The sequence below is a fragment of the Melospiza melodia genome, chromosome 22 (assembly GCF_035770615.1).
Source record: "Melospiza melodia melodia isolate bMelMel2 chromosome 22, bMelMel2.pri, whole genome shotgun sequence".
Lineage (NCBI taxonomy): Eukaryota > Metazoa > Chordata > Aves > Passeriformes > Passerellidae > Melospiza > Melospiza melodia.
The window spans coordinates 10,828,885-10,852,116 of record NC_086215.1 but is presented as its reverse complement, the minus strand read 5'-3'; the positions used below and the strand labels follow the sequence as shown (position 1 = coordinate 10,852,116).

General features: G+C 56.4%; 3 protein-coding genes, 1 long non-coding RNA gene and 2 other non-coding genes across 7 annotated transcripts; 2 read left to right on the top strand and 4 right to left on the bottom strand.

Moving 5' to 3' along the window:
* The first annotated feature begins 8,646 nt into the window (after positions 1–8,646).
* On the top strand, positions 8,647–15,068 carry DIPK1B (divergent protein kinase domain 1B). The gene is made up of 5 exons (XM_063174313.1): positions 8,647–8,753; positions 10,984–11,118; positions 12,304–12,411; positions 12,539–12,715; positions 13,296–15,068. Exons 1-5 carry the CDS (start codon positions 8,691–8,693, stop codon positions 14,106–14,108), a joined length of 1,296 nt encoding a protein of 431 aa, XP_063030383.1. The 5' UTR covers positions 8,647–8,690; the 3' UTR covers positions 14,109–15,068.
* Positions 15,069–16,500: 1,432 nt separating this feature from the next.
* LOC134428032 (uncharacterized) lies at positions 16,501–19,741 on the bottom strand. The gene is made up of 4 exons (XR_010030310.1): positions 19,495–19,741; positions 18,922–19,029; positions 18,124–18,233; positions 16,501–16,686 (listed from the first exon to the last, which is right to left on the bottom strand). It is a non-coding gene; the product is annotated as an uncharacterized LOC134428032 (long non-coding RNA).
* On the bottom strand, positions 17,906–18,039 carry LOC134428374 (small nucleolar RNA SNORA17). The gene has a single exon (XR_010030377.1). It is a non-coding gene; the product is annotated as a small nucleolar RNA SNORA17 (small nucleolar RNA).
* On the bottom strand, positions 18,547–18,680 carry LOC134428375 (small nucleolar RNA SNORA17). The gene has a single exon (XR_010030378.1). It is a non-coding gene; the product is annotated as a small nucleolar RNA SNORA17 (small nucleolar RNA).
* Positions 19,742–20,226: 485 nt separating the features above from the next.
* On the bottom strand, positions 20,227–21,838 carry MRPS2 (mitochondrial ribosomal protein S2). 2 transcript variants are annotated; one of them, XM_063174822.1, is made up of 4 exons: positions 21,769–21,838; positions 21,612–21,689; positions 21,363–21,492; positions 20,227–21,089 (listed from the first exon to the last, which is right to left on the bottom strand). In XM_063174822.1, the coding sequence occupies exons 1-4, from the start codon at positions 21,794–21,796 to the stop codon at positions 20,546–20,548; spliced, it is 780 nt and encodes a 259-aa protein (XP_063030892.1). In that variant the 5' UTR covers positions 21,797–21,838; the 3' UTR covers positions 20,227–20,545. The 2 variants fall into 2 exon arrangements, with proteins under 2 accessions (XP_063030892.1, XP_063030894.1); XM_063174824.1 differs by having other exon boundaries at positions 21,612–21,686; positions 21,769–21,811.
* A 137-nt stretch (positions 21,839–21,975) lies between these two features.
* PIERCE1 (piercer of microtubule wall 1) lies at positions 21,976–23,077 on the top strand. Its single transcript, XM_063174825.1, has 3 exons — positions 21,976–22,062; positions 22,380–22,458; positions 22,596–23,077. The coding sequence occupies exons 1-3, from the start codon at positions 21,998–22,000 to the stop codon at positions 22,794–22,796; spliced, it is 345 nt and encodes a 114-aa protein (XP_063030895.1). The 5' UTR covers positions 21,976–21,997; the 3' UTR covers positions 22,797–23,077.
* Positions 23,078–23,232: the final 155 nt, after the last annotated feature.

Here is a 23,232-nt window from a genome sequence, read left to right as displayed (position 1 = left end):
CTTTCTGATGCCAGATTAGAAGCCAGACATGGGCCTGCCTGCGAGCAAGCAGAGCTGTCATGCTGAGTTATTTCATAAGGCAGGCGGTGGTGCTGCCAGATGACGACAGCCTGTGCGTTAACATTTTCATAACAAACTGCCTGATGGAGGAGGCCCGAGAGCCTCTGCCTGCTGTGCAACACGAGCATCACCCCATCACCCTGAAACATGGCCATTTTGGGGTAGAGACAAAGGTGACCCCATCCCTGTCCTCCCAAGCTGCAGCAGCCAGGATGAAGCAGTTCCAAATACTCAAGAAACCCTGATTTGCTAGATTGTGCTGTGTGTTTTGCATATTTAACCTACTGACTGGATTATTTAAACACGTTAAAAGGGTACCCTGCTGGTAGTGTAGCTGAGCAGGGCCCAGAATCCTTGGCAGGAGCAAGAACACATCCAGTGCCAAGCAGAAGGGTCTACATAGCATCACTGGTGGTGGGATTTCTGTGCCTGGCTCCATGAAGAGTCATGAAACTCAAAGCATTACCCTTGTCTTACAATAATCTGGCTGTGTTCTTTATGTTTTATTTGCCTAAATTTATTGCTTCCCTGGCAACAGCATGTGACCTCCCTGTGGATGACTAGCTTCTGACTGGTAAAGAAACAGAGCCAGGGAGAACATCTCCCACATATGGAGAAGGGAAGAGAGGGAAAGCACTTGGAGGGGTAGGAAGGAAGGAGGGATGTGTCCATCTCCTGACTGAGCAGGTTGTAGAGCAGCAGGAGGCTCGAGGCTGGGTGGGTGCTCAGCAGGACCCTCTGGAGATGCCGGCTGTGCTGAAGGAAGGCTGGATCTGTGCAGGATCTCACTTGTGCTGCCTCGCCCTGCCTCTGCCCTTGGCTTCCCACAGCGCCTCTGGCAGCTCTACCCATCGGCCTGCTTCCCTTTGCCTCCTGCCAAGGGCCGTGTGTTGAAAGCAGCAGCTGGGTTTGGTGACATTAAAGTGGGGGGGAGGAGGCAGCAAGCAGCCAAACATCCTTGTTGGTGGCCTTTTCGTGGCACGCATGTGTGAGCCTGGGAGCCCTCACGGGAAGGGCTGACAGCATGAAGCTGTGGGCTAGACAAACTCCTTGGCACCTCGTGCTGCACAGCAACCCCCATTGTCAGGGGCTTGGGGACAGTGAGGTGGTCCACACATCTGCTGTAACTCCTTCCAGACCTCTGTCAGTCTGTCCATCCATGCATCCATTGATCTATCCTCTTGCCTCTTCACCTATCTGAATTAACAGCTGGCTCTGGGAGATGTGTCAGGGCCTGGTGTCACTGTGTGTCACCTTTGTGTAGCTCAGGGTACACAGGACAGTCCAGCATCACAGCACTGACGTGTTTACCCTGTGTAACACTCTCACACGGGCAGGGCTGCAGGCTGGGAACCTGGACCTTGTTTGCATCCATAAGCAAGGCTGCCCCAAGGGCTGACATCACTGGCTGGCATCATCTTTCCTGGAAGTGTTGCCCTGGCAAAGACAGAGAAGAGGTTTCCCCTGGTTGGGAACACCACAGTCTGCTTGGCGAGGATGGTGCTAAGAGCAGTTTGTGCAAAGGATGTGGGTGAATCTCATTTCCCTGTCACCTAAAAGGGCACATGGGAGGTGAAATTTTCCTGCTGCTCCTTGTGTGGGAGCTGATGGTGAGCCCACAGTCACAGGGGCAGAGCTTCAGCCTGACCCTCAGCCTCCACGCTGGCTCCTGCTGCTCCATGGCCACACTCCCTGTGCTCGCTGGGCTCCCCGGTAATCACACGTCAGCGCTCTGGTGACAGCAGAGTAAACACTGGGGAGGAACCGGCTGGTGACTCAGCGTGGCTTCAACGTGAGCGCTGCAGCTCCCTGCTCACAACACAGCCTTGCACAAGAACCAGAAGCATGAGATTGCTAAACTGCCCGCAGGCACAGCCTTCACTGGCCTCTGGTAAGGCAAAGAGCCCAAAGGACTTTGACTCTGGCAACATGCAATTAAGAGAGAAACGTGTTTTAAAAGGCTATTAAATAATCTCAACCTTCCTTCCTTCCTGTAACCTTTACTCACCTACAAGTAACTCTATTGGAAAGGTAAGACTGCATCTGCTGGAGTGTTCACACCAGCCAGGTGTGGATTTGAATCCATGCTGGACACCAGGCAGGATGCTGATCCTCAGAGGGATGCCACACCAGCCCCCCCCAGAGTGCCAGGGCTCTCAGTGAGGCTGAAAATTGGAGTTTGCAGAGCCAGTGTGCATCAGGCAAGGATTGCAGCTGGGGTTAACACACCACCAAACCCCCCAGCACTGACTTTTATTTTTTTGCTTCTGGTAGACTTTGCCAAAAACAGGAGGTAGCAAAAGCACGAGACTTCCAGATCTTACTGTTGCATTTACATTTGAAACCACAGGCTGGAAATCCCCCTGCACCTCACAGTCTCTGCACCATGCTCGTAAATGAGGGTGTGCCCAGTACAGGACATTTTGTCTGGCTGCAGATCTTGAGCTGTCTCAGGCACAAGGATGTAAAATTGGAATAACTCTTTTTGTTTTCAAGTTGCAGTATGATTAGGCTTTCTCCCAAATGCCATGTGTAAATAAAGGAAATCAAATTGTTTCTGATGGATTTTGTGACGGTGAAAGGGACTGGGTGGTTGACCTGGAGACTGATGGACTGAGCAGGGAAGGCAGAGCTGTGAGCCAAGGGCTTCTCTTGGTGAACAACCTGGGACTGGAGGGGGGTTTGTTGCATCTCCCACCTCAGAGGTTCTCAGCTCAGGGAGCCCCTGCTCATCACCAGCATCATGTGTCCCACCTGAGCTGGATTCCCATAACAAGGCACACCTGGGCTGGATTCCCATAAGGAGTCCACCAAGGCTGGAGTCCTATAAAGAGTCCACCTGGTCTGGATTCTCATAAAAAGGCACACCTGGTCTGGATTCAGCTGGTGGTGCTGAGTTCTGGGTGTGTCTCTGGTGTTGGACTGCCAGGTGTTTATGAGCTGTGTGCCCCACCTGTGCAACCTGAGCCAGCAATCTCATCCCCTCCTCTCCTGCAGCCCTTGATGCCTGTGCTGTGGATGTGTGGCTGTAATTACAGGAACGAGGAAGATCCTGTTTCCCTGGGGATCTGCAGTACTGACCACCATAAAGTGGGACACTGGGGCTCTGGGAGTCGAGGCAAGGTGTGCCCACAAGGGGACACTGATCTCCACTGGAATCTCCATCCCTACCTCCCAAAGGACATTTCCCTTTCTCTGCAGCATCTCATGGCACCTTCTGGGTGCAGGCCCTGTTGGCTGAACCGTGCTCTCTCCCCAGGCTGAGTGTGGCATTCCTGGGTTGCCAGACCTGCCAGCACTGTGTCACAGGGTGTGCCAGCTCTGTGGCACACAGCAGGACTAAAGGGCCTTTGGGCTAAGTCCAGGTGTGCCATTGGTGTGTGTCACAGGGCTGCTCCTGGAGCTGGGCTCAGCCGTGGCAGCACCAGCACCTCCCCAGCCCACATCACCCCGAGGCCGCTGGTTGCTCTGCTGGTGCCAGAACCACCACCTTTGAAGATGATCCCATCCTCCTTCTCCTGTGCAGGTCTCCTGCCCCCTTCTCTACCTCTCCAAGGGAAAATGGGCTCCAGCACCTGCACAGACACTTGCTGGGGCTGAGCACAGGAGCTGCTGGAGAAGGAAAAGGCGCGTTGCCACCACGGAGCAGTGGAAATGTACTGACACCGCAGGGCAGGGCGGGAGGGAGCCGAGCAGCCCGGGGTGCTTTCAGCACAAAGACTGTTTTCTTGTGAACAGCTCCAGTCTTGCCACAGGAATGAATTTGGGCTGGGGCTGAGCTCACACAGGGCTGGATCCCAGAACAGGCTGCTGGGATTGGCTGCACCACGGCCAGGCAGCAGCTTTGTTTAGTAGAAGCACAACATGAAACCAGCACCCAGGTCTTTGGGCATGTGAAATCAGTGCCCATCTCTTCCTGGGGTGCCTGTGTGGGAACAGAGAGTCTGGGCAATTGCTGGGTAGGATGCTAGGGTACCTGGAATTGGATGCCACAAGCTCCCCAGGTGCTGCCCTCTTATTGCACAGCCCTGCTGGCGGTGCCAGTGTGTTGCAACTGGCTCAGGATCTCCTCCAAGTGCCAGAGTCCAGCACAAGGTGAATTCTTTTCCTGGCACACCTCCCTGGAAATAAACCACGCACACCTCAGCAGGCTAAAATCCACACGGGGAATATGTCTGCATGAAACAAAGAGTTGCTCTCTCTCTGTTTCCTCTGTTATTGATTAATGCCTCTTAATGACTCTGACCTCAAAAAATCTTGTAGTTGCCGCCTGTCACAGGAGATCAATGGAGCAGCATTAGCAGGAGATAGAGGCAAACTGTCCCAGGTGAGCTCTCTGCCGAGGCCAGTCTGGGAGCAGCACAATCAATAGTTCAGCATGACCTCTCCCTCTTGCTTGCTTTTTTTCTCCTTGAGCTGGTTGGGCAATAAAGTCAGCTCTGAGCTTTCACCAGGACTAGATTATAACTATCCAAATTGATCTGATCTGTAAAGGATAAAAGGGCCTCTTAAGCCAGCTGTCTGCACTGGCAAAACTCAAGTGGCTGAGCAGACAGGGTCAGACCCTCATTAATTCCTGGATGCTTGGGACCCTGCTCATGCCATGCGTGAAGGCTGGACCACAGTGCTGGAGGGAGTCAATTAGTCATGACAAATCCAATCCGACTTCTCCCCCAGAGCTTTCCCAGTCACTTGGCTGTGCTGCTGGTGCCTTTTCATGAGTGCATCATCATTGAAGCCACCATGCCCTGTCCCTCCCATGCTCTTTTTGTGATACCTCCTTATTTCTCTTATTACCCTTTCTCCAGGGAGAAATTGTGCTGAGGAGGGAGAGCCCTTTGTTGATTCACACACTGGGAGATGCTGCAGTGAGTAGATGTGTCCCAGGTGGAGCATGGGACAGAGGAGGTGAAGAGGGGATTCTCCTTTGCTCAGACAGCCACTGCCTTCTTGAAAACCTTCTGCACATCAACCCTCCAAACTGCAGCCTCTCTCCTCACTGAAACTGATATGCAGGGAGCACCTGGAAGATTAATGTTAACTTAAAAACCGTGTCCAGAGCTGCTCATCCCACCTGTGCATCTCTGTCTCTTCTGAGGCCAGCTGAGCCCTGTGCCTGCCCCAAGGAATGTCTCCCTGGCCAAGCCTGACTTTGGGAGCAAAATGCCCAGGGTGAAAGCCGTGCCCTGGCTGTGGAGTGGAGAGGCTGGGGGCTGGCATGGGCACTGGTGAGCGAGGAATCCCTGGGCTGTGTCTCCCAGAGCGTGACCTGATGATGAATAACTCCATAATCAAAGCCAGTGCAGGGATCTGCTTGCTCAGCCCCCATCTCCGAGCTCCTTTGCAAGCTCCCTTTCCTCCTCGGCTGGGAAGCGCCCACGGTTGGCACATGATGGAAATCCCAAGGAGAGAAGCTCCCCTTCCAGAGCCAGCACCGCAGGGCTCCCAGGCACAGCCACCACCCTTTGCCTTTAACCCCAGCACTGCCTGCAGAGCTTCTTCTCTTCCCCCTCACAGTTCAGGGCCAGGGACATCCCTGGGGTGTCCCCAGCCCCAGTGGATGGCGGTGAATGAAGGATGAGACCCCCAAACAGTTCCCAGCAATCCAGGAGCTCTGTGGGGGCTGCAGTCCTGGCCCAAAGCATCCAACGAGCCCCAGCACCCCCATTCAATCCCCCTAAACTTCGTAGTGCTTAATTACAAGTAGCGGGGATTTGGAGAGGAAGCAGAGGGGGCGAGCACAGGACAGATTGGAGGGAAGATTGTGCTGGGGGTGGCAGGGCTGTCAAGCCAGAAACACAAGAGCTGATTAGCATTTCTAATTATAACCGCTGCGCTGAGCCCGGCAGGCCCGGCAGGCAGCAGAGGCAGCTGACGGGCTGTGCAGAGCCAGCTGTGGATGCCACGCAGGAAGCGCGGGCGATCAGCTCAAATCCTTCTGAGATGCACAGAAAAGAGCATTAAAGCCTGGATCCATCATCTCCGGGGCTGCGGCACTGCCTGGGAGTGCCGGGTGCCATCGGGACAGAAATCCCTCTGGTGTGTGGCCACGGGGCTGGTCCTGATGGCAGAGGAGAGGGGGCAGAGCATGTGCCCCTATTTTGGTTTGGGGTCCTGCCTCCCCTGCTGGCAGCAGCACTGCGGGCGATGGCACTGGGCTGTCCCCAGCTGTCACCCAGCTCTGACATCCCACCCAGAGGACGCTGGCAGCTCAGGGTGCTCCGGAGGGGATGGTAGCCACCCATGGGGGTCCCTGCTCACGAGTCAAGGCTGCCCCGCACTGCTGTTAGCTCTGGCTGGAGATCATTTACTCGTTATCATTTAGTCAGACAAACATTACGGGCCAGCAAATGACCGCTGCAGGGCTGTGCCTGCCCGCGACTGCCACGTCCCGAGGGCACCGTGCTCTTGGGGACGTGCCCGCAGAGCCACCGCCTGGCAGGGAAGTGAGCAGAGGCCAGCGGGCGGCACGCTGCGGGCTTAGCTGGGATTAGCAGGGCTTTGACCAGGAGAAACTGAAGCGACTTAATCAAGGCAGCGAGAGAAAGAATTCCCAGGGAGGAGCTGAGCGCTGGCTGATCCCGGCATCTTCTGGATGCTGACAGCGCCTGTGGGAGCATTTTCCCCGCCTTCGAGCTACAACAGCTCTGGGTGCCTGCCTGGTGCTGGAGCCCATCCTGGCAGTGCCAGGGGAATTTTGGAGAGGGGAGAGACCCCTTGCACAGGGGCAGCAGCCCTGGCAGTGCATCCCTGGTGCCAGGTGCCTGGGATGGAAACCGGAGATGGGCACCATGGGGAACCATCTCACTTCCCTTCTGTGTTGAATATAAGGTACCATCACACCTGCAGAATTTTTATTACTCTTTTGATTGGATTAATTAATCATTCAGTGATAACTGCTCATTAGGCATTCTAACAATCAATACTAATCACTTAATTACTTGGCGTATTACAGCTTGGGATGGTCTGCTCATTCCTAATTAGATTCGCTGGACAATCCACCTCTGAATTTTGCAGAGCCCCGCAGTGGAATTCTGTGGATTTCCAGGCATCCTCAGTCCCGGCCAGGTGTGCCATTCCCTATCTCCATCGAGGGTTCTTCCCCCACTTTTGGCCTCCAAAATCAGGGTTCAGTCAGAAGGAGCTGCAGGAGCAGGGTGAGCAGGGAGTGTGGAATGCATCCAGCAATGCACCTTCCCGTCCCTGCTGTTTCCCAAATTACCAACCCCAACATCAAAAATAAATCTCAGAGGCTCTTCTTCTTTCCTGTCTTAATTAACACTAAAAATAAGAACCTGCTGCAGAACCATCCTGGCTTCAGTGGCATGGTAAAACCTTCCCTGACAGGGGCTGTGGGTGGCCGAGGTGACATTCACTGTCCCTGTCCCTGTCACCGCTGCGGGCAATGTCAGCCCAGCCCACACTGAGGTCAGGGCTCAGCACTGGAGCAGCAGGGACCTCCTCAGGGTTAAAAGCAGGCAGCAAACACGCTGCAGGATTTGGGAGGCTTCAGGCAGTTTTGTGTGATGCTCCTTATCCATCACCATTATTTGGATTAGTCCAGCAAAGGCTTTTGCTCATTAGGCCCTGATAACTCGGTGCTTGGCACTCACACTGAGCGGGGATCTGGGCTCGCAGTGACCAGCTTGTTTTCAAAGGTCATTGTGAACCAAATTTAAAAGGAAGGAGCAACTTGAGCCATGCAAAGGGAGCAACGGATAATCTGAAGATTTGCTGATAGCAGGCAAGGAATTATCTTAACAATGCCCTCGTGACTGAGTCTCACAGATCATTTCCCATCATATTATCTGCTCCATGTCCCCTTTGCTCTAACTTGCCTGTGCACACAGGATTCCCTGGATGGGGCTGTCCCTGGCCTGTCAAAGTCTTGCCCTGAGGTTTCCCTGTCCGGCTGCAGTGCAGACAGAGAGGACCAGCCAGTGCTGCTGCTGGGATTCAGGGTGGGAAAAGACACAGCAAGGAGGAGAAGGAGCGGCAGTGATGGCAGGGCTCAGGCCGGAGGGGTGCAGCCCCGAGCTGTGCTCACAGATTACCTGCTATGGGTAACAAGGAGGGAGGCTGGCCCTCTGCCACCCAAAATGGCTTTGAATACACCTGGAGCTGCTGTGAGTGCTGGGGGCCAGGTGGGATCAGCATCTCCACAGACCCCCCCTGCTCTGCCAGGATCATCAGCCAGGGCTGTGTGGTGGGGTGAGCCCGGGGATGGGATCCCCGGGTGGGTGGAACCCCGGAAGATGGGATGGGCACGGCCATGAGATCCTCAAGCGGGATGCTCGGGTGGATGGGACATGAGCCCCCCGGGCGGGGTGCCCAGATGCGGAGCGCTGGGTTGGTTTAACCCAGCGGGGCCGAGCGGGGCCGCACAGCCCCGGCTCCCCGGGCTGCGGCGGAGCTGCGAGCGCCGCCCCCGCCTCCCGCACCGCCCCGCGCCGGGCGGAGCCGCCGAGCCCCGCGGGCCGGGCCGGGCGCTGCGGCGGAGCGAGCGCCGCGCCTGGGCCCCCCTTGCCGGGACCCCGGCCCGCCCCGGCCCCGGCGGCGCTGCGGGGGCCGCGGCCGCCCCGGCCATGCCCCCCGGAGCCTGAGGCCCGCGGCCGCGGGGCGCCCGCAGCATGCGGAGGATCCGGCGGCTGGTGCATCTGGTGCTGTTCTGCCCCTTCTCCAAGGGCCTGCAGGTACCGGCGGAGCGAGGATGCGCCGGGATGGAGGATGCGGGCTCGGGGATGCGCCGGGCCGGGGGGATGCGCTGGGATGCGGGCTCGGGGATGCCCGTCTCCGCATGCTGGCACCGGCCGTGCACAAAGGGACGCTCCGCCTCGGCTCCCCCGACGCCGGTGCAAGGAGCTCGGGGCCGGGCACCGGCACATCGGGGGTCTGGAGCGGCAGCCGGGGCCGCAGCGGTTGCATAACCCGCGCCCGCTCCGCCGTGCCGGAGCCGGGGAGCACCGGGGCAGCCCAGCCCGCAGCGCTCGGTGAAGCCGCCGATGCAGCAGGGCAGGGATGGCTCCTTCCTTCTCTTTCTTTATCTTCCGTCCTCTTCCCATCCCTGAGCTTCCGAGGGCCGGGCACCTCCCTCACATCTCCAGGGATGCTGGGGATGTCAGGGATGCTGGAATGGGGGTTTTCTCTGCAGCCTGGGATGGGAAAGCCTGACTGTGGCAGAGATCCTGGACCAGAGGGGTTATCCCGGAGGGGATGAGGGAGGGGATACCCGGTGGGCAGAGGGTGCTGGCAGGAGGTGGATGCAGAGCTGGGAGTGCTGTGAAACAACCCCCGTGTTCCCCGGGGAGCCACAGGGATGGAGCAGGATTTTGTTGATGCTGCATCCATTTTGCCTTTGAAGTCAGCCCCAGCCCAAAGTCACTTTCACATCCTCCAGAGTCACTCTAAAACTAAACACAGCAACTCTCACAGGGTAACACCCTTCAGTGCAGGGAAGGCAATGGGGAGAGAATCCCCTGTGCCTTGAGACTGAGGCACTGGAGGAACCCTCACAATCCAAAATCCAAGCAAATGTCAGGGGAAATCTCTCATTGAAATGCATCCCCCACTCCCACATTTCTTTCCACCCTTTAGGGGATGATGAAGCCAGAGCTCCCCATGCCATGCTCAGGCAGCAGTCCTGACTCCCCTTCTGCTACAGGATGGATTCTAAGTCAGAATAAGTAAAAAGTGACATTTTGGCTATTCCAGACAAGACATATCTCTAGTGGGAAGTCCCTGGAAAAGCCCCTTTACTGAGTTTTGGGGGGCTCCTGTGCTGGGGGGATCTCAAGGTCTCAGTGTGCCTGACTTCAGGGCCATGGGCTGCTTCTCACCTCACAGGAGCAGCCACCTACACTTTGTCTTTGCCAAGTCCTGGCTGTGCTTGGCTTCTCTTTTAATTTAATTTCACGTTAATTAGCAGTGCCATTGCTTCACAGGCAAGCTGGGCACCCTGGTCCTCTTCACACTTTAGGGTTTCCAATTAATGGGAGAAATGTCACGATCTCGAGGCAGACCTGCCTGCTCTCACCCTCGCTGCCCATTCCTGTGGCTCCCAGAGCCCTGACAGCTCCTGGAAAGGGGCTGAGGAGGAGCATTTTGGAGTGGGGAGTGGTTTTGGGCTACAAGACCCAAGCCAGGATCCTTGGCAGGTTTTAAAGGTGCTGCACCCACCCAGATCCAGCCCTATCCCAGCAGCAGGTCGTGAGGAGGGTTTGGAGGTGGTCAAAGGCCAGGGATTCTGTAGAATTACCTACAGAAAAGGGATGGAAGGGTTTGTTTAGTGCGAGGATTCATTCCCTGCCCTTTGGAACTGCTGGGATCTGCTCCGTTACACGAGCCAGGTGAGCAGTCTCTCTTGCAGGAGGCCAGATGGCAGCAGCGCTGCTGTGCCAGGGTCAGGGGGGAGGAAACAAAGCCAAAAACCCAAAATCCTGCTGAGAGCCTCCGAGTTGTTTGCACAGAGCATCACCTGTGAGCTCCCAGGTTTGTTACTCACCCACTCCCACACAGGAACTGCTGTTTGGAGCTTCCCCTGCCCTTGGGGCTTTCTAAAGGGGGGGTTCTGCTGAGAGGGGTCCCCCCAAACAGGAACAGAGCTCCTGCAGCCCCACTGGGATACCCCAGCCCTGCACAGGGCAGGAGAGCAGGAGGATGTGGCCACAGCTCCCAGGCATGCACAGCATCCAGCTCCTTGCAGCCCAGCCTGCTAATCCCCCTGCTTTTAGGGAATTTTAAGTGACCTACTTGCAGCAGGAGTTGCATAAGAGACTGATGAATATATATATATAAAAAAGGCTGAAGGTTTCCCCGGCGCTCAGGTCGGTTTCTGTGGCAGAGCCGTCCTTGGCCAGCTGTGCTGCCCTGGGCAATGCCCTGCCCTTCCAAAAGGGTTTCAACAGCGTTTCCTTTGCCTTGCAGGGCCGCCTCCCGGGCATCAAGGTGAAGTACCTGCTGGTGGTGTGGCTGGGCATCTTCGTGGGCAGCTGGGTGGCCTACATGCACTACGCGTCCTACTCGGAGCTGTGCCGCGGCCACGTCTGCCGGATGATCATCGTGAGTGGCACCACAGCCCCCTGGCTCCTGTCCTCTTTGGGGCTGTGGGAGCCGCAGAGCTGGGAGGAGGAGCCCTCCTGGCAGCTGCTGTCCCCAGCAGGGCACAGGACTCAGAGCAGGAGGGGTGACCTTACCCTGCCAGGGTGACGGTGAAACAATTCTGTGAGATGGCAGAGGGAAGCAGCCAAGGCAGGCGTGGGCACATCCATGTCTGTGCAGGTGAAGCTGGAATGGCAGGGCAGGGAGCAGGATCTGTGGGCAGGGACAGCATCACAACAGCCCCCTCTGGGCTCTGCAGAGCGGGAGGAAAAGGGAGGACTCCGTCCATGGTACCTGTCTGTGGCTGCTGAGCAGCCCTAAGGAGAGCAGCAGAGCTCTGTGTGGCTGCCTGGCTCTGTGTGTTTTGCCCTGTTTGGGGTTTGCAGTGTAGTTCCATGGGATTGTGGTATGTTCCATGTTCCCCATGGCATGTCCCCAGGAGTGCTGTGTGTGCCCCTGGCATGGGAGTGGGTCTCAGCCCAGCCCAGGAGAGGAGGGGGAGCTGGGCTGTGTCAGAACAAGCCTCGTTGATCAATCCCTCAGCAGAGAAGGGAGGCAGGAATTGCCATAACAACAGCAACGATTGTTTAATTTGATTTTCTGCCTGACTCCGACCGCGGGGTCTTGGGCGCTAATTTCTGCTCGGAGCTGGGGCTTCCAGGCTCCGTGTCTGGCCGTGTCCTCTGTGAGCAGGTCCAAGGGTTAATTCCCATCCACAACAGCAAAAAAAAGGGAAAAGATGCAGTGAATGTCTGCAGCTCCAGCTTCCCGCCCTGAGGCTGCTGTGCCCTCGCCGAGGAGCTGCAGAGCTGCAGCCTCTCCTGCCCAGGGATGTCTCCAGCTCCAGCCTGGCCATGGATCAGAGCCACTGTCTGTCCCTGTCCCTGCCACCCCCAGGGCTGGGGCCAGCCTGGCTCTGCTGAGCAGCCTGAGCCTGTGCTTCCTCACCCAGCTCCACGCTGCCCTCTCCTCCAGCACAGGAAGTTCTCCCAAACCCCTGGATTAGCAGCAGCAGCATCCAGGAACAACTCCCTGAGATCCCTCCAGCAGCACAGGGGTCCCTGCCAGCCCAAGGCACTGAGCCACCCCTAAGGGCCAGTAGAAATCTGTCCCTGCTGAGCTCCTCTCTGTCCTTGCCCTCCCCAGTGTGACCAGTACAAGAAAGGGATCATTTCTGGCTCCACGTGCAAGGACCTGTGTGAGGAGCGTGGCCTCCTGTTCCAGCACTGCCTCTCCTCCTCCCCCAGCCAGCAGGTAGGTCTGTGCCCCCCAGCCGTGCCAGGGCTGGGCACCAGCCCCAAACCCTGCACATCTGCCCCTGTGCCCATCCCAAACCAGCACCCAGCTCCCTCCTCCTGCTGTGCCCTTCCCTGTGCTCCAGGTGTACAGAGGGCTCTGGAGGGACAGGGAGGTGATCATCAAATGTGGCATCGGGGAAGCCCTGAGGGCCGAGAGCCGCCCGGACTCCGTGCCCAGGAGGGACGTGGTGCTCTTCGACAAACCCACCCGGGGAACCTCCATGGACGAGTTCAAGGAGATGCTCCTCAACTTCCTGAAGGTCAGAGCAGGGCCCTGTGGGATCCACAGCCCTGGCACGGCTCTGTGAGTCAGAAACACCAACTGTGTTTTTCCTTCCCTTTGAACGAGAGCTCCTCCATCCTGTGCCCCCCATCCACTGCTGGTGCCAGTGCCATGCAGTGATTAGTGGGGTGCCAGTGCCATGCAGTGATTAGTGGAGGAAAGGAGTTCTTATCTGTGAGATTTCAGTAGCAGCATCTCTGGAGGTGGCTGTGCCACGGCTGTGGGTGGCATCTGTGCTGGGCAGAGCTGATTTGGTGGTCCTGGTAGTTACCCCTGTTGGGTGGCATCTGTGCTGGGCAGAGCTGATTTGGTGGTCCTGGTAGTTTCCCCTCTTGGGGCTTCTGCAGCAGTGGTGGGGTTCCAGCTCTAGAGCAGCCCTGAGGCTGGTAAAATTCTGCTGGAGCTGGATGCCCACACGTTGTGTAGCATTTTCTGGAGTGTCACCATTTCCTCCTCCTCCCCAGCTCAGTTCTTTGCTCCCCCAGTTCTGTTTTGTGATGTGACACCCAAACATGGAGAGCTGTGAGGGTCTGATGCCAATTTTGTGCTGTTTGCAGTCCAAGCTGGGGGATCAGCCATCTCTTCCCGCCTTGGTGAGCCGGATCATCACCATGGCAGACGTGAACCGTGACGGGAAGGTGTCCCTGGCAGAGGCCAAATCCATCTGGGCGCTGCTCCAGCTCAACGAGTTCCTCCTCATGTTCTCCTTGCACGAGAAGGAGCACACGGCCAAGCTGCTGGGGCACTGTGGGGACCTTTATGTCACCGAGAAGATCCCCCACACCTCCCTGTACGGGGTGGATGTCCCCCCTTTCCTGCAGTCCCTGCTGCCTTCCCTCGCCCACCAGCTCATCCACCAGTGGTTTGCGCCGGCCTGGCCCCGGCGCGCCAAGATCGCCATCGGCCTCCTGGAGTTCGTGGAGGAAATCTTCCACGGGACCTACGGCAGCTTCTACATCTGCGAGAGCAGCCTCGGGAACGTGGGCTACAACGACAAGTTCGACTTCAAGATGGTCAACCTGCGCAAGGTGGCCACGGAGATGACAATCAGAGGCTTCCTCAAGGGCCGGCACTGTGAGCAGAACGGGGACTGCACCTACGGGCGGGACTGCACGGCCACGTGTGACAAGCTCCTGAAGCAGTGCAAGAGCGACGTGGTGCAGCCCAACCTGGCCAAGGTGTGCGGGCTGCTGCAGGACTACCTGCTCTATGGAGCTCCCCTGGAGCTGAAGGAAGAGCTGCAGAAACAGCTCCGAACTTGCATGACCCTCAGTGGCCTGGCCAGCCAGATGGAAGTGCACCACTCCCTCGTGCTCAACAACCTCAAGACCTTGCTCTGGAAGAAGATTTCCAACACCAAATATTCCTAACGGGGGAAGCACGGCCCTGGAATTTCCAATCTGTGAGCTTGGAGCGAGGTCCAAGGGCTGAAGGCCTGTTTCTCCATCCTCTCCTCCCCAGGAAAAACACACCCTGCACAGGGAGTTCAGCAGAGCTGCGGCCCCTTCTCCTTCATGGAAAACCAACATCGTGACTTGCACCACCCAGCAGCATCAGGGATGGGTCGGCAGGAGCAGAGCTGGGACACTGAGCTGGGCTGAGCAGGCTTGGGGGAGGAAGGAGACGCGGAAAGGGATGAGGAAGCAGAGCCCAGCTGGATGCATCAAACTGTTCCTTGATGAGCAGGAAAGCAGAGCAAAGCGGTGGGAATGAATCATTCATGCTGTACTTGTCACATCTCCTTTTGAGGAACGGCTCTGATGTAAATAAACAGCTTTTACGTGAATCACACCCGTCCATCAATAGCCAAACAGCAGCCTGTTAAGTACCAGCTTGTTTGTGATCTAAAAAAGAGGAAAAGGTAGATTTCCCCTTTCAAAAGCCTCTCCTTAAGTGTCTGAGTCATCTGCCATCAGCTCCAGCTGTCACACAGGAAGCAGATCAGCTGTCTGTTGCACCGTGGAGAATCGTGGCAGTGCTTTGGTTCCGTTTTTAAGTGCCTGACCCTGACGGTGATGCCGAGGCTTGTGAGAGGCTCCCCCCAGCTGCTCCTGCCCCCGGTCCGGAATTGGCAGCACAAGCCATTCCCTCACGTGTCCGCTCTGGAAGCGGCCGAGGCCAAGGATGGCTTAAAGGCAAAGGGCTAAACACGAACGTTGTGACCCCTCCGTGTGCCCGGGTGTCACTGCCCACCACGCTCAGAGCAGGGATAAGCCAACCCCTCCGTTTAATTCTCCAAAAACTAAGCTGGGCTTGCCCTGCAGAGGTTGAAGGTTAATACCAGAATAATCCAGTGCTTCTCTCATTATTAAAATGAATTTCCAGGCAAAGCTTTTAGCAGGTCTCCAGACATTTTTTTTTTGGCTGTGTCTGTGCTCCCAGGGCTCCAACTATGGCTGTTTCCTTGAAATGCTCAATTACAGCAATCCTACAGCTCTGGGCAGGGAGGAAGAGCTGGATAAACTCCCCAAGGTTGCTCTGTTCCCAGCACAGCCATATTCCTGCTGCTGGAGCATGTGCTGCTTCTCCTGCCAACAATTCCTTAGGGAAGCGAGCATGCAGCTGATGTGCCATCACAAAATAAAAATACACCTGACACTGCAGCAAATTTAGGAGCCCTTTGGGGACAAAGATCAGGATTTTCCTTCTGTTGGTTCTTTAGGCTCCTCATCACTTCTCACTGGGCAGATTTTGGTGTTAGAAGTGCTCTGTGTCCAGCAGGGCTCAGTCCCTGCTGAGGAATGGCCTGTGGAATGTGATTTATCCATGGAGAAGCTGGGCACTCCCAAGGATTCTGTGTTTGAAGGGCTCCTCAGCCTGGATTGGGTATGGGCACCATCCAGGCCCTGTCTGCAGGTTCAGGTAGGGAAGGCAGGGCTGGAATTCCCTGGCATTCCGTAAGGATGCTCCAGGCTCCTCATGCCCTGTCCTGCATCCCCATGGCAGCAGCTGGGGGGATTCAGGTTTGAAGGGCTCCTCAGCCTGCGCTGGGTGTGGGCACTATCCAGGTCCTGTCTGCAGGTGCAGGGGAGGGCAGGCAGGGCTGGAATTCCCTGGAATTCAGCAATGAGGCTCCAGGCTCCTCATCCCTTGTCCTGCATCCCCATGGCAACAGCTCCCCCGACAAACCCAGCTCCTCCTGCCATTGCAGAGGAACCCGAGCCCCTGCCAAAATCCCCTCCTCAGGGCGGCAGAAAAGCCATTTTCCATCCTTCCCTCCGTGGTTTACTCCCACTAAATCCCTGCTGTTCCCTTCCCTCAAAGCAGTGCTAAAGCACCTGGAGAACTGGAGGAAAACAATTTCCCCAACAGCAGAACCTCTCTAAATATTTATGAAGTGGTGGCTCCTGTAGCTGAGGGACCAGGCCCTGACAGTTTAATTGAAATAAAGACACTTGTGACAGCAATTGTTCCATTAATGCACATCCCCTGTGGCCCTGGACACTCCCAGGAATTCTGCTCATCACTAATAAAAAGCACAAAGTGAGTGCAGTTTACAAACCACTCTGGGATACAGGAGAGAAATGAGTCAAGGCAAAGCTGTTTCACACTTAAATTCCTCCAGATTCCCCACAGGAGATGGAAGAAAAGCTAGGACACTCCAAAACTGATAATCTGATCTCAGTGGATCCCCTTTGTGCTCAAGAGGATGGAGGTAAAACCTGAAATTGCTCAAAAACAATCCTAAATTCTCATATCCACAAAGTCCTACATCCTAGAATGGTTAAAAAATAGCATTACAAACACACAGCATAATCCTTTCAGTCTTGTAGGTGGCATCTTTATTTAGTTTTTTTTTTTTTTTTTTTTTTTAATTTTTATTTAAATCCTTCTTAACCATGCAGAGAAAACACAGATGATCAAGTTTCAGGAATCTCCAAGCCATCAGACGTGGATGCTGCCAAGCAGTTCTCAGTTTGTCAGACATTCTGCAGCTCAAGGCATAATCTGCAAATAAAAAATAAGGCCCGGGACGTCAGGAAAAGTTGAAAAACAGGCAAGAAAAGGGAGCAATGAAGTCAATACTAATGAGCTAATTAACCCTTGCCATGCAGACTCTGTTGCCCTCACTGTCTTGGGTCTGTCCCAAGAGTCTTCACATCCCAGAGGAAATAAAGATGAAATATAAAATGAAACATTTTAAGGCTGTTATCAGGGTTCACAAGGAAACTTTGAGACAGGGATTTCCTTCAGCCCAGAAGGACATGGCACAAAATTAGGAGAAGCTCTTTGGCAGGACATCAGAGGGTTTTTGGAAAAGTATCTGGCTGGGGGAGTTGAGGAAAGGGATAATTTAGGAGCAGGATAGCTGGAGCCTGCTCTGGGTTATTCCATCACTCCCTAAAAATCCAAGGTGAGTTTGCCAACCTTGGTGCAGAGCCAAGCTATTAATAGTGCAGGGAAAAAAAAAAAATCTGAGCTTATTCCAGCTTTAAAGCCATGACATAAACCAGTCCTGGATGATGAAGGGCTGTGCTATGTGCTGAGAGATTTTTAATTCCTCTCTAAACCACTTTCATGTAAAACATTCATGTTTTCCACAGCTCAGAGCCAGTTTTTCCTTCAGCAAAGCAATCTCCATGGCCCAGGAGTGCTGCTTGGGGAAGGGCAGTTCCAGTGAATGCCATCAGGAAAATGTTCATGGTTCTGCTGTGCCTCACAGGGAGCTCTAAAGAGACACTCATTAGCACTCATGCCCACGCAGGACCCCTGGAGTGAGCAATGCCTGATGAAAAACCCCAAACACGGACTGCAGGTTAACAGACGTCAAGAAATTTAAATAAAAGAGCCACATCCTCAAGCAGAACCACATCCCCACAACCTCATTAACATTCTTCTCCAAAGCCAGTGACTTTTGCCAATCGAAGGGTTCACTTTGCACCACTGAGGCCCCTCTGCCCCTCTAATGAGGTTTCCCATTCAGCAGTGCCAGAGCCACTCAGTGCAAAGCTCAGGGTCACAATCTCTGCGTGCCCAGAGCTGCTCTTGGTGTCCCTCGAGAAAGGGACAGTGACACACAGCACCACTTGGATACAGGGACACCTGTGCACAGGGCTTGGAGCAAGCTGGCACAGCAACAGGTGTCCCTGAGGAAGGGAAGGACGGAAGGACAGTGTCCATCCTCCACCATTCCCCATTAAAGGCAAGAGAGCAGGAAAAGAACTGAAATGTCAGGTTGTTGAGCAATCCTGAGAGCTCACAGGGCTCAGAGCACCAGGGAAGACCTCGCCTGTTGCTGTCTGCCACCGAATGACACAGACGTGGCACTGCAGCCACGCCTGCAACACGAGATGGGGCAGGGCTGGCACCCCTGGCACCTCCCAGCACTGCAGCTCACCTGGGCAGGGCTGGCACCCCCTGGCACCTCCCAGCACTGCAGCTCACCTGGGCAGGGCTGGCACCCCCTGGCACCTCCCAGCAGTGGAGCTCACCTGGGCAGGGCTTGCACCTCCCAGCAGTGGAGCTCACCTGGGCTGGGCTCCTCTGGTCTGCCTCTGGAAAAGAGAGAAATGCATGGGCAGCCTTTAGACACAGCCCAAAGCCTGCTTACACAGGTACTGTTCCACTGGCAGCAAAAATTTAAAAGGTATCAATAAGAGCACAGGAATATTTTTATTTTCTGATATGATAAATTCCTAGTGTTACCACGTGGTTTTACAGATCACTCCCACTTATTCTTCTGTAACGCACGTGGCACCCACAGGATCAGAAACTCTCACTCTGCACAGAACAAACCTCCCCTTACCCAGACCCCACATTCCAGTCAGTTCAGAGCTGGTGTCCCTGTCTCCTATGAGGCTGATTAGGGATGTCAGGCTATCAATCACTCTGATTGCTCACGGGGTGCAGAACAAACGAGCGTAGAACATAGCCTGGGTCTCTCTTGCCACTCTTTGACACAAAGATGCCACAGCAGCCATCTCTGCAACGCCAGTGGCAGCCTGGGGGGAGCAAATAACCCAAAACCACTGGAAAAATGTAATTATGGGTGGGTGTCCATCACTGGAAGTGTTCAAGGCCCAGCTGGATGCAGCTCTGAGCAGCCTGGGAGTGGAAGGAGTCCCTTCCAATCCAAACCATTCCATGATTCTGTAGTATTTAGAAGATTTAATCACTATTTAAAAGCAGTGCTAGCAAGGTATTTGCTGCATGTGCAGATACCACGTGTAACACACCACTCACAGTCAGCAAGGTGGCTGAAGCTTGCTTGGGCAGCCCCCTCCTGAAGGATCGCCCTGCATTTCTGAACTCACACCATCCTGGTCACTTCATTTTTTGTCCACTGCCAGGCTGAAGAAAGAAAAGCAAAACAAAGGAAAAATGTTGTTAATAATCGCCTAACAGCCTTTTTTTGGTGAAGCACACCATCCATCTGAAAACCAGAGAATTACAACAGTTAAAAGAATGATATCCACTGAAGATTCACGTTAGCTACTGAAATCATTGAAAACCTGAAATCCCTGAATTTTCTCCTTTTTTTCAGTGGAGTATATTAAAAAAATACACATCTGTGTATGCTTTATATTAGAGATATAAATATACACCTTGCAATATATTCGGTTCACAATATATGGACGTATTATTAACATCATATTAATATATTGATAAATAGATCGATAGTTTTGCTTCCAGCGCGCTCCACAATTTGGGGGTTTGCAGCGCACGTGGCAGCTCCCGGAGCCCCCCGAGCCCCGGGGCCGCTCGGGGCCGGGCCGGGCCGCGGGGCTGAGGGGAAGGGGCCGTTCCCAGCCTCACCTCGCTCGGTTCCTCCCGCCGCAGCCGATCAGCGCCGGGGCCGGCGGAGAGCGGCACCGGCCCCGAGGGAGCCTCGCCAGAACATGGCGGGGGAAGGCGCAGCTGTGGAGCCGCCTCCACCAGCACCGGTTTGGTGCGCATGAGGGACGCAGAGATTCTCGCTGGCCGCGCCGGGAGAGGCTGAGGCCGGTGCCGGTCCCAGTCCCGGTCCAGTCCCTCTTGAGGCAGCGCCGCAGCGCCGCTCCCGCCGCCCTGCGCCCACCGAAAGGGCGAATGACTCCGCGCCTCCCCAATATATAGTGCGGGGAACGGCCGCGCTTGCGCACTCGCTCTTCCGCCCGAGAGCGCCCCCTGGCGGGGGGAGGACTCAGAGCAGGGAGAGGGCGGGGCTGGGACCGCGGCCGGGGACACGGGAGGGGACAGGGGATGGCACACGGATCCCTGCCCAGGACTGCTCCAGGGCCTCCCACGGAGACACGAGGCTACTAAAAGATGGATATCCCTTTTCTCAGCTGCTCCTGGAGTCCCCCACCTCCCGTGGTGGCAAAGGTTGGGTTCCCAGCCTGTCCCAGGAAAATTTGGAACCCTCCGACCCCCACTGGGGATCCTCTCATCCTGCATCAGCCACCCTGAAATATCCCCAGCTTGGGTGCATCCTATCCATCCCATTGCCTTGACTGCCCTGGCCAGGCTCCCCATCCCATTCCACTAGGGAAAAACCAAAAAAAAAGATCACAAGGATAAATCCCTTTATTTACTAAGAACAGACATAAGATACAAGTGGTTTCAGGTGAGATCATGAGCTCAGGAAAGCCACAGGACAGTGGCACTCCCTGCAACAGTGACAAACTCAAGGAACAGGAGTCTGGCTCCATTTTCCCTTGCATTGCTCTGGACAATTTTTTGGATCTGGAAACCCTCCATGGCAGTGGGATCACCGTGCACAGGGCTGGGGGTCCCCTCCCCACCAGCCAGCTGTGCCGACAGCAGTGCTGGATGCAGAGCCAGCCCCGTGGAGCGGAGCAGAGGCACCGAGCCCATCCCTGGGGCTCTACTTGCCCTGGGCTTTTCTCTGCAGCTCCTCCACGGCCTCGCTCTGCCGCCTCTTGTCCTTGGCACGGATGATGGTCATCCTGAAGAGCCTGCAGTAGAGCTCCACGGCCGCGGGGCTGTCGTCATTGCCGGGGATGGGGTAGGTGATCAAACACGGGTTGCAGTTCGTGTCCACCACGCCGACCGTGGGGATGTTCATCTTGGCCGCGTCGCGGATGGCCACGTGCGGCTCGAAGACGTTGTTGAGGGTGCTGAGGAAGATGAGGAGGTCGGGCAGGCGCACGCCGGGGCCGAACTGGATGTGGGCGTTGGTGAGGAGCCCGCCCTGCCAGTAGCGGGTGTGCGCGTACTCCCCGCACGCCCGCGCCGTGCTCTCGACCAGGTGGCAGAACTGGCGCCGGCGGCTGACGAAGAGGATGATGCCCCCTCGGTAGGCCACGTGGGCTGTGAAGTTGAGGGCCAGCTGCAGGTGCTGCATGGTCTGATCCAGGTCGATGATGTCCTGGTCCAGGCGGCAGCCGAAGATGTAGGGCTCCATGAACCTGCGGGGGCACAGGGGGACACGGGGATGGGGTGTGCAGGTATCGAGCGTTTCTGGATGTGGGGGAGGAACCATCCCATGCTCCTGCTCCTGGCTGACAGCACAGAGAGCCCTGCGTCTGTCCCAGTGCCACATCCTTGCAGTGCCCACACTGGGGGGATCCCTGTACCCTGCCCTGTGTGGGCAGCTCCAGGCTCAGACCAATCCAGCAGATATGGTCTGGGGAAGCATTCCTGCTGTCAGCAAGCACTGCATCACGAAAAGCATCACTCACCTGTGCCGACATCCCTTTTTGTGGCCCAGGTGCACCCGAGCATCAAAGAGATCTTTCAGGGTGAAGAGCTCCTTCACGCTGAAGAAGTCGGGGTGGTTGAGAGGCTCTGTCAGCAGCTTGTCATCGTCAGCTGAGAGAGGGGAAACAAATACTCACTGCGTTTGGGTGGACGGGCCGGCACTGCAGAGAGGATGCACCGTGCCCGGTTCGTATCAGCGCACGGGGCTGGGGTGCCAGGGCAGCACTCACCGCGGGGCCGGCTGCCTGCCGGCACCGAGACCGAGAGCGGGGCCGGGGCCGGGACGGTGCTGTAGAGCCGCGGTGCTGCTGCGGGACAGAAACACGCGGGTCACACGGGGGTGGCCGGGGCGCTCCGGGCCGGGCCGGGCCGGGCCCCGGCGCTCACCTGCCCGCAGGAGCCGCGGCAGCGCCATGCTCCGAGCCCGCCGCAGGGCACGGGGACGGAGGAGGAGGAGGAGGAGCGGGGAAGGTCAGCGGCGCTTTCCGCTTCCTGCGGGGCGGGGCGGGGCGGGCGCGCCCCGGGGCGGTTGCGGTCGCTCCCCGCCCTCCTCCTTTGGTCGCCGGGTAACGCTCCATCCCCGCGGCCCGGCTCGGCCCGGCCCGGCGGCTCCGCCATGGCCGAGCCCAGCCCGGGCGTGCCCCGGCGCTTCGAGGAGCTCACCTTCTACCGCGGCTACGGGTGAGCGCCGGCCCGGAGCTCTCCTTCTACCCCGGCCACGGGCCCGCTCCCCACAAGAGCTGTGCTCTGTCCCTCAAGCAGCCGCCGGTCCGGGCGGGCCCCGCTCCCCACAAGAGCTGTGCTCTGCCCCGCAGGCCCCGCCGGGCCCCGCTCCCCACAAGAGCTGTGCTCTGCCCCTCAGGCAGCCGCCGGTCCGGGCGGGCCCCGCTCCCCACAAGAGCTGTGCTCTGCCCCTCAGGCAGCCGCCGGTCCGGGCGGGCCCCGCTCCCCGCAATAGCTGTGCTCTGCCCCCGCAATATCTCTGCTCTCCCCCGCAGGCAGCCGCCGGCTCACCCCCGTTACCGGACCGCCAACCAGAGCTACGGCAGCAGGGCCCCCACGGTGCACGAGCTGCCGGTAGGAGCACCCCGATGGACGCAGACACGGCCCAAGGCCGCGTCCAGCCCTGCACACAGCCGGCCTTTGCAGGTGCTGTCCATGTTTAAACCATCCCTACCCCCCCTCTTACCCCGTACCCTTTGTCGCCCCCACAGAACTCCTTTCACATCCTCCCGCACACGTTTTCGGATCACCTGGGCAGGTTTGGCATGTGCAGGAACGAGAGCCTGAACACGTCCCTGGAGAAGAGCCACTGCACCGGCCCCGACACCTTCATCACGGCCTACGAGCACATGGACTTCCACCCCAGCTACAACCCCAACGGGCCCTCGCACTGCCGCGACCAGCCGCCGTAGGCAGCGTTTGTCGGCCTCAAAAACGCCCGCAGCCGGCCTTGATCCTAAACGGACCCACTAGATTGCAGGGGGAATGTTATTAGCAGTATTTAGTGAAGGTTTAATGCGGTTAAGTGTCAGTTAGGTAGCTCATGTGAAGCGTTTTACCTGATTTATCAGCAGCATATAAGTACTAGGACAACATAAATTCTGGTTTTATCCCCTTATCCCCTTCTCTGTCACTAGTGATCCTTTACACTCTTGCCTTATTTACTACCTAGCATTAAAAATTAAGATCTAAACTGCTTCTCTACTCTTTATTGCATAATCAATCTCTAAGTTTTCCAGAGTTATTCATGAACGCTTTGGATTTCTTGTAGAAAGTTCATGTTTCTTCTGTGTCCAAACTACAAGTTTTAAGAAATTATTCAAATAATGACAAGTAATCAAAAAGAAG

What these genes read in the sequence shown, in the direction of transcription:
- DIPK1B (XM_063174313.1), top strand. Translation starts at nt 8,691, where the DNA reads ATGCGGAGGATCCGGCGGCTGGTGCATCTGGTGCTGTTCTGCCCCTTC. An exon ending in ACGTCTGCCGGATGATCATC is followed by an intron (nt 11,119 to 12,303) that starts GTGAGTGGCACC and finishes TGCCCTCCCCAG; the next exon opens with TGTGACCAGTACAAGAAAGG. An exon ending in CCTCCTCCCCCAGCCAGCAG is followed by an intron (nt 12,412 to 12,538) that starts GTAGGTCTGTGC and finishes CCTGTGCTCCAG; the next exon opens with GTGTACAGAGGGCTCTGGAG.
- MRPS2 (XM_063174822.1), bottom strand. Translation starts at nt 21,796, where the DNA reads ATGGCGCTGCCGCGGCTCCTGCGGGCAG. An exon ending in GCCGCGGCTCCTGCGGGCAG is followed by an intron (nt 21,690 to 21,768) that starts GTGAGCGCCGGG and finishes TCTGTCCCGCAG; the next exon opens with CAGCACCGCGGCTCTACAGC. An exon ending in GGCAGGCAGCCGGCCCCGCG is followed by an intron (nt 21,493 to 21,611) that starts GTGAGTGCTGCC and finishes CCCCTCTCTCAG; the next exon opens with CTGACGATGACAAGCTGCTG.
- PIERCE1 (XM_063174825.1), top strand. Translation starts at nt 21,998, where the DNA reads ATGGCCGAGCCCAGCCCGGGCGTGCCCCGGCGCTTCGAGGAGCTCACC. An exon ending in ACCTTCTACCGCGGCTACGG is followed by an intron (nt 22,063 to 22,379) that starts GTGAGCGCCGGC and finishes TCTCCCCCGCAG; the next exon opens with GCAGCCGCCGGCTCACCCCC. An exon ending in CCACGGTGCACGAGCTGCCG is followed by an intron (nt 22,459 to 22,595) that starts GTAGGAGCACCC and finishes TCGCCCCCACAG; the next exon opens with AACTCCTTTCACATCCTCCC.